The 9,184-nt window shown below is 43.4% G+C and overlaps 1 protein-coding gene across 17 annotated transcripts in view; it reads right to left on the bottom strand.

Moving 5' to 3' along the window:
• Positions 1 to 413: 413 nt before the first annotated feature.
• Positions 414 to 9,184, bottom strand: part of LOC147881334 (chromatin remodeling protein EBS-like) — a 97,176-nt gene continuing 88,405 nt past the window's right edge. For 3 of the 17 annotated variants that reach the window (XR_015544013.1, XR_015544015.1, XM_087402460.1), the window contains 2 exons: positions 1,171 to 1,265; positions 414 to 1,085 (listed from right to left, as the gene is read on the bottom strand). Coding sequence is in view for 12 of the 17 variants with exons in the window: in XM_087402460.1 (XP_087258586.1) it covers positions 1,192 to 1,265 (74 nt within the window). In the remaining 5 variants the exon portion in view is untranslated. Of the gene's footprint in view, positions 1,266 to 1,413; positions 1,496 to 9,184 lie in introns of all 17 variants that reach the window. The other 14 variants (XR_015544014.1, XR_015544016.1, XM_087402461.1 and 11 more) reach the window with 7 other exon arrangements.

Below are 9,184 nucleotides of genomic sequence, written 5' to 3'. Positions count from 1 at the left end.
TTCCATAAACACAACTCTCACAAAACTCCAAATCAGCCTCCTTCAAACCTAGCAATAACTTGCTTGAGTGAAGAATTTGCATCTCCTTCTCACTCGTGTCCAAGCCTATGATGCCACAGAGCTGTATCTATTCCTATAGAAACTAAAGCAATAGAGAAGTAAGCATTACTAGTACATGGATACAATGTACCTACCTTGCATCCTTTTGTTATTACCATTGACCCTTTTTTTACCTTTCACAAATTTCCTACAAATGTTAGTAGATGTCATTCAGACCACTGTGTTTATTCTTAGCGCTAGACAACTCTCTCGCACGACACGCTCAAGTAGGTGCTCGAGCTTGTAGATAGCTGTGTTTGTGCCTGGTATTGACGAAGCGACCAAAACCTTGTACCAAATTGAGTTATCCATAATTCAAACAAAACATCCTTTCGCTATTTTCATTAGAATTGAATTCACAGCCTATCATGATAAGAAACATACTATACAAGACATAGGTATCCTCGTTGCTTCTCGCTTTGTTCTTGATCACATATCTGATGACAACATATTCAGATTTTGTCCAAGTTGATAGTGCAAAATCATTTCCATTTTTAAATCCTGTAACTAATATGGCGGAGACATGCAAAGGACCCATTCAACTGATGATACAAGTTTAGAACAGGAAAAACCATCTGCGAAATTCTTATCAGTACTCCTACTTCAGAAGATTCCAACTCTGATTTGGATGTGAGGACACCCAAAACCATAGCAGGGTCTATATGTCAAGATTCACTCATGACCAGCCACCATGCCTTCGATATAGCTTCTTGCATAGGTGTTCTCGACCATCTGCATAACCTCAATATGTAACACATTTACGTGTAAAGGGTTACACTGATAAAGCTTCTTTCTATAGTTTGATATAGTATCAATTGTGGTCTTAGTCTCAAACACATAGCCCCACCACACAACAGCAAACCAGTTACTTTACTGTCACACAATGCCACTGTACAAAGCCACTTGCAAATCTTTTTGGTTATCTTCAGACCTAGCCTTTGGAGATTGAATACTAATCCTCACGAACTTTGCTGCTCGTACAAGCCCTTCAAAATCAAGATGTATCGCTTACCTACAGCTTTGAGGAGAAAGATGGAGCCATATTAAAAGCTTTTACGATGTCCTACATACCTTCGTAGATTTTTCTAAGCATTACAATGGACCCAAAACCTTAGCCTTGTGAGTAGTGCTTAAATAGTTTACTTCTTTCGCCTCTTTGGTTCTGGCTGAAACAAAAGAAAATATGAGTAAGTGCATTGACTCTGCATGCAGAAACCCTGCACCCTCCCACGGTACCTGAGAAATAAAAGCACTTGAAAGAGAGTGCAAACCAGAAATTTCAATTCACATGGGTTGCACATAACAAATAAACACTCAACTCAAAACAAATGATATCAGAACACAATGCACAACGCAAGTGTTGAGTCTGTTTTGCATAGAACCGCTTTACATCCACCTGTTTAACACACATCATTTGGCAAACATCTTGTTATTTTGCATATGCAGAAACCTAAATCTTTGAAATTCTCAAATCAAGAATCAAGACGAATTCTGAAATACATATGGGTGTTTGAAATCCTGAAGGTTTCTGAAGTTCAGATTCAATGTATTACAAAAATCAGAGATTCAACCATTCAGTTGGCTTGATGCATGTGAAAGCCTCCTCAGGTGTCAAGACAGTCAGCCATTGAAGGTGCCTATTTAGCAAATACACAGCTGTATTAACAGCTTCAATCCAAAACATGTTTGGCACATCGCTTTCCCTCAGCATTGCCTTGGTGCATTCCAAGATTATCATGTTCTTGCTCTCCACTACCCCATTTTGCTGAGGGGTATATGCTATATGCTGCTATGTAATATCTCTTAATCCCACACAAAAATAAATGGAGGCTTGGGATTTGTACTCTTCCACCACATTCTCTTGATCCTAATGCACAAAGTACATCTATGATATATCTCTTTCACCATCACAAAGGTATATATAACTCTAATATATCCAATCTTACAAATTAAAATGATATATCCATCAAAAAGGCACATTAGAATGTCTCCGACTCCCTTTATTAGCAATGAAACAATCCTTTCTAGGATTCATGTGGCATGAAGCAATCAAAAACCAATCCTTTCTAGGATTCATGTGGCATGAAGCACCTGAATCCACAAACCCACAACCAAACATAGAATGATTGCAAACTGTGACTCATAGGCATGTTTATGTGACATGAAAGCTTTTAAGTCTGCAAGCAAAAGTTACATTCCATATTTCAAAGCAAGCTCATCAATTGCATTTGGATCATCACAGTCCTGGGCATTCTCATAAGCATAATAATTAGTAACCTTAGCATGTCTGCCTCTGCATCTTCCTGCAGATGATCTTCCAACTTTGCCTCTGCCTGCACCCTTCCCTCTGCTTGCACTAGTACCTTCTCCCATGTCTGCCTTCTTTTTTTTTAACACTCTAAATCACAATCACATGGCTTTCCACAATTAAAGCATGGCCCTTTCTGTGATACTCGCGTCACCGCCTTGTCTCCCTTTTTGATAAGCAATAGTTTGTTTTCTATTTTATCTTGTAAAAGATAGCCAGCTAGGGAGTTTCTCCCATGCTGCTAGACTGCTCACATTAAACTAGAACGTATGATTCAGCCCACTGAGTACTGAACTAGGTCACTTTCCTCGATATTTGCATCATTTTGATATCATATCAAAAATCAACCTATCGATCTACCACATCAGCACATATGTAGTGCAAGCATCACATCATCAATCCGTGCTGCCACATCAGCAAGAAGCCTGAATAGTTATGTAAGTAGAAAACTATGTATGCTGTCCATACATTAGACTTCTGTTTCAATAATAAATGGCTGATCCACAATGCAAGTGCATGCATCCATCACCTATAGTGCATGCATCCATCACCTATACTCGTGCTTCTCAAATGGGGGCCTTACAAATGAGCATCTACATCAAGGTGGATACCCAGTCACTGGAGCAATGATTCTCCTATATGCAACCCTACATGCAAGCACTTTTTGGGAACTGGACATAAACGAAGATGAAGCAGAAAGTGGTGGCGTCAAATCCCCGTCACAAGCAGATTTCCAGCCAAAGATTCAGATAGAAGTAAGACGCTAGATTGCAGCCACTTAAAATTGTCAAGGACAGAGACTATGCACCCTCTGATATATTCAGAAAGTGGAGCCTGATGAGCATGTCCTAATGAGGCCCCAAATACTAGAGGATTCAAGGGAGTTTCCATTTCTTGTGTATTCACAGATATCTGGACATGAGTCCAATCATTGACTACCATGATCAATGGTGTGCCACGCTATTTGAGGTCACTCCAGTCACCCTCGATCTAGACTCAAGGGACCCGCTACTAGACATGTCCCCCAAGAACAGGAGATCACACCGTGCTTTATAAGAGGAGAGCCTATTAAGCCAAGATCTTGTCAGGCACAAGACTCTAAGGCTACCCTCTAGCGCTGCTAGGATTGGACACATGCCACACAAGCTGCTGCCCTATTGGAGCACCCTTATTGCTGCATCATAGTACCAAGCTCCTTCTCATGTCCCTGTGGGGTGTATTCCTTCTGTAGTTAAGTTTCAGTTTTGACACTAAGCCACGTAGCCACGCACATGAAAACATAGATAAACAGCTTTACCCATAATGCCAAGCCCCGTCTCCTCGCTCACTCCGTATACACCACTGCACGACATCCTTTTTCTTACACGATCAAGGCTACACGAAAACCTATGGAGTGTTATGTCCCACAAAATATCTCTGCCGCAAAATAAACGATAGTTCCTTATCCGACACAAAGTAAGAACGATCGAACATCCTCTAGAATTATAATTCCAAGGAGTTTTGTGAAACTCCTACAGAAGAAATCACCTTACCCTATCCAAATTCTTACCCTCTAGAAAAACTACACTGACATGCTATATGATGTTCCCAACCAAAAATCAACCAAAGATTTTAGACATCCCCTATCCCACCAACTCTACCTTTCTCACCACCTCCTGACTAAAGGAAGCACAGCTAAGAGCTACTTGCATCAATCCTACCATTCTACCCTTTTCACCATCTGTAAACTAAAAGCAGCAATCAAGACGTTGTATTATAGCTCTTGACTCATAGTTGCGAGCTACTTGCACCATGTGTTCTATAAAAGTTTTTGCATAGGGTTCCTACTGCCATCTCATGGCCAAGGTGTATGGCTATGCACCAGAGATACATATTAGTAAGCAGGCGGCGATGGGTGGACTGCAGAGGGTCAAGCAAGGCTAAGGAGGCACCAGTCCACTCTAGTCATATATTTACTCTTAGAACCAGTGTTAAGGAGATCATGCACTAAGAGTAGAAGGCCTATTGCTACTTCTTGGACTTTTGTAAGGCATTGAATTCATTCCCAGGGTCTTATCTCATCTCGTGGCTCCAGGCATTGGGGATTGCAAATGATGTCATTTGGACGGTAATGGCACTATATAAGAAAGTCTCACCTAGAGTGCACACCTCACAAGGTATGTATAAGGATGTGAATAGCACCAATGGTGTGACGCAAGGAAGGCCCCTATTCCCTACACTCTTCGGATCTACATCAACGAGCTGGCTACTTTGTACACACACTAAGGGGAGATACAATGACACTTGACACTATTCTACTTTATGCCAATGAAGTTGTCTTAATCTCAGACACACCATCTTGTTTATAAAGCCATCTGGAAACTCTAGGGGCTTCTTTTACAGTCGGAACATGAGGCTCAATCCTGGGAAGACCTCTTCAACACTACAGATGCTCCACTCTATCCTACACATTCACTTTCGCAAAAGCACATGTAGACATTATCGTTGTTTACATGTACCTAGGATGTGTTTTTAAAAACCCCAATTCAACATGGAACCGACAGCTCGAGAACATTTTCAAGCCTACTTCCAACACATGCATATGAAAACCCTGCTCTTTGACTCCTTTGTCAAACCGGTAACACTAGACGGAGGGCCTTTTGGGAGGTGGGCTCGTTATGCTCTCACACAGATCCAAGGGAAGAAGTGTAGTAAATTAATATCATACTAACAAAGTTCACAAACCGCCCCCTATACACAATCTTGGATCCTCACTTATCCAGACACAGTCAGAGAGTATGGCATGATCAAGGCAACTAGACATAGGCTACCACGGAGAGCTCTCTCATCAATCATGCAACTTGCAAAACATGGAGACAATAAGTGTTGGTATTCACAGGCTACCAAATGGTTCTATTCTCAAGGCATGTCCATTCATCATCTCCCCCCATACACATACTCGTTTAATGTGTCCACCCTACACCTGAACGCAACGTGGTGTCTGATCATCCGAAATGAGGCTGGTAGGTCTCTACATTCAACGAATTTGGGTACCCGTAACATAGGTACATGCCACCAAGATAGCATTATGCAAAGCTTGGTACCCCAAAGAAAGCGCATGCCCAACCGAATCGTAATAGAAGAGGGACGACGTGACGATTGGATATTCAAATTGGAAACATCACGGAGAACACGTGGCTCTTCTCTTCTCCTCCAAGCTACCAAGTGCCCTCCCTTTATGAAAGTGGTTAATAGGTAGTAGGATATAGATAAGTATGTGTCGAAGTAGACTTGGTTTTCTTTTCCAAGACTTCTCTCGCCTTAAAAGGACTATGCATCCTCAAATTGGAACCTCAAAGCCTTTTTCAAGGTTTGTTCCGTCAAGAGAGTGGACATCTTTCATCCATCGGCTACTTTGATGCACGTGCACACAAGGGATGTCAAAGGAGGTCAATAGCACCATCGGTGTGAAGCAAGGTTGTCCTATATCAGCAACTCTCTTGAGACTACACATCAACTAGCTAGCCTCTTTTTTGGATACTTTCAAGGACAAGGCTAAGCGCTAGCAAAGACTCTATTCCCATTTTCCTTTATGTCAACCATGCGGTATTCATCTCGCAACCAATAAAGGACTTGCAAAGATGCTCATCAGCCTTACACGCAATTTGCGACCGCCAAGATATGAAGGTTAACCTTGGTCATTATCTTCAACAGTAGTGATGCCTGCCTTCAACATGAGTTATTTACTCTACCAGGAGAGCCTACTGATATCATCACTTCTTATGTGTACTTGTGGATGTTCAAGGGACCAAAGTTAGCATAGTTATGGAGCCAGCTCTGAACACCATCCCACTAATTCCGCATTGAGAAAAGGAAAGAGGTTGAGGCTACATGACACCATGAGCTTAGACTCTATACCCTATGTAACATGCAAGGATGGAGAGAGAGAAGAACGTACTCCTAAGACACCCACGAGCTGTAAGATCCGAGGAAGGTACCACTATCTTTCAAGAAGGGTTCTAAGGCATAAGCGAGCCATTGAGTACCTTTGACCAGCAATGTACAACTCCATGTCAAAGCAGTGGCAGGTCAAGGTCCCACACGGCAACGGGGCGAAGCATATGATGATGGCAACAAACCTCATCCACGCTCCAAAGACACCAGATTCCTAATAGGAACACCACCAGCCACGTGTGAAACTTACATCACTCATGCTAGAGCAAGAGCAGTGCCGGTCTATCTAAGATACACAGCCCCAATGGTCGAAGCATAGCCTAATCTTCTAGCTATTCCAATCTACTTTAAGCATTTCTATATTATATTACATATGTGAAAGTATGTCTGACACCTCAAATTCACCTACACAGGGTCTTTTGAATTACAAATTTTGGTCTACCTCTCATTAATTGTTCTCTCTTTCATAAATGTTAATAAACCCAACTCTTTCCCTTCACTACAACCCGATCCACACGGGCCCGATATGGGAAGATGCCTCGAAACCCTTGGTTTGATGACTAGTGTAGAGAGACGCGAACCTACCTCACACGAGAGCAAGCCCTGGGTCAATTGACATCATCCGACACACAACAGATCTTTCGACGATTGACACGCCGTAAGAGACGAGCCTTCCTCACACACAAGATGGATGAGATTATGAGATCATTTCGAGGAGGAGACCCGACCACTAGATGGGGGCTTCTTTCGAAGGGAAAGCCACCCATTCCCATCACTAATCCGGGGGTGTGGCACACTTATGCATGCTCTCTATATGATGATTCGATGCAGACACCCCCAAACATGTCCTCTATGCCCAAGCCCACTACCTGCCACTTGTTTACTACACGGAATGTACGGGCTGCACTCCATCCGCTACACAAATAAAAAGCATAGAATCATGAGGACCTACGGACTGAGCATTTCGCACATGGGCACGAGGTCTTAGTCCCGGTTCTAGCACAGATGTTCAACCATGGTGTATGCCATGGCTTTCCACCGGCTTGGAGCACCACCACTATTGTACCAATACACAAGGCAAGAGACCCCATGGATACTAGGAACTACCGTATTGTCACGATTGGCCACACATTGGCCAAGATTTATGAATCAGTACTAGAGAGGGAGATCAACAGTCATACAATGGCACGAGGGGAGCAAGCACTAGGGCAAGCAGGATTCCAGAGGTAGCATTCCACTCTAGCTCACATTTTCACTTTTGAGGTTTATCATTGCGGAGACAAAGTCCACACACCAGAAAGTCTACACTTACTTCATAGACTTTTGGAAGACTTTCGACACCACCCCACGATCCCGCATGATCAAGAGACTACAGAAGATGCAAATCCCAGAGACTTTGATTTGGGGTGTGATGAGTCTATATGAGTCCGTCAAAGGGAGAGTTCGTGCGCCAGGTGGTTTGTCGGATTGGAATGAGAGCATGATAAGGGTGAAGTAGGGCTGCCTCCTCTCACCGATCCATTTCGGACTCTACATTGAAAAGGATCACTTATGGCTAACCTCATGATACAGATATTGTTGTACGCCAATGACATAGGAGTTGCAGAGGCACTTAGAGGCCTTAGAGGTTTTCTGTAGACAGAGAGACCTGACAGTCAACCTTGGGAAGACCAATGTGATCATCTTCAACACCTCACACACAGTGCTTCATCAACATGGCTTCACTTACCATGGTGAGCCAGCAGAGATTGTGCAGACCTACACATACTTGGGAGCAGTTTTCACAAGACCCATCTTCACAAAGTCTCAAGCAACCATGGCACGACTCACACGGGGACAAAGTAATTTGTGACCGACCACCATATATGCAGCACCCTTTTGGGCATGTGATCTCCCGAAGACAAAGTGGAGAAGATTTAAGCGGCTACAGGTGATTATGGGATCCAAGATGATTTGAAGTAAGCACTCAATCCCACACAAGATAGTACATGCAAAGTTCGCCATGACACCTCTCCAAGTTGATGCCATCTTTCAAACAGCAGCGACATTCATCCACAGAGTTTTGGACTTACCTCGTGAGGCTGGCCCTGGAGTCATCCAAATGACTAGTAGAGAGGGGGCAAACACTTGGTATGCACGTGTATCTACATGGCTTACCAGGCACAGTAACCAGAGGGACAAACTTTCCCCCTTTCAGTACAACATGGACGCATCTCCTAAGTTGATCTCGAGATGAGATCAATCGTATCATTCGGTTGGATCTCCAGCACAGCTCCATACATCTCGGACTTGAGGGGGAGGGCCAAGAGCTCCCCACCATGTCTCAGTTCTACCGCAATCACTTCTTGAGAGTATCGGAGGAGGGATTCATCATCAAACCCCAATATCTCGAGGACAGAGGAGTCTCACATGCACTAAGGATTGTCATTGGACAAATGCGGGTTTCATCCCATCAGCTGAGGATTGCGGCGGGGAGAGCCGCAAGTAGACCGAGAGAGCAATAGATATGCATGCTATGCACATTGGGGGCAGTTGAGATAGAGAAGCATTTTCTTTATGCTTGCCCAACCTACTATGAGATCCGAGGACACTACCACTGTCTCTACCTAGAGGGGAGCAACATCAGTCCACTCTCACGACGATTGATCCATTACTATGACCAAGTCTTCATTTGGCTCTATCTGATGGAGATGCGCCAACACAAGAAGACACTACTACGACAGATGAAAGAGAAGCATGAGGTGGCTAGGCCACAAGATATGGAGGCTGATCGAACACAACGACACGTCATAGACTTTTATACATTTAAGTCAACTTCAAGACACAACAGAGTAGAGGCGCAAG

Source organism: Dipteris shenzhenensis, chromosome 31 (assembly GCF_047967505.1).
Source record: "Dipteris shenzhenensis isolate YYH24624 ecotype China chromosome 31, Dip_SZ_1.0, whole genome shotgun sequence".
Lineage (NCBI taxonomy): Eukaryota > Viridiplantae > Streptophyta > Polypodiopsida > Gleicheniales > Dipteridaceae > Dipteris > Dipteris shenzhenensis.
Note: the sequence above shows the minus strand (reverse complement) of the source record. Positions and strands in the feature narration are given on the sequence as shown.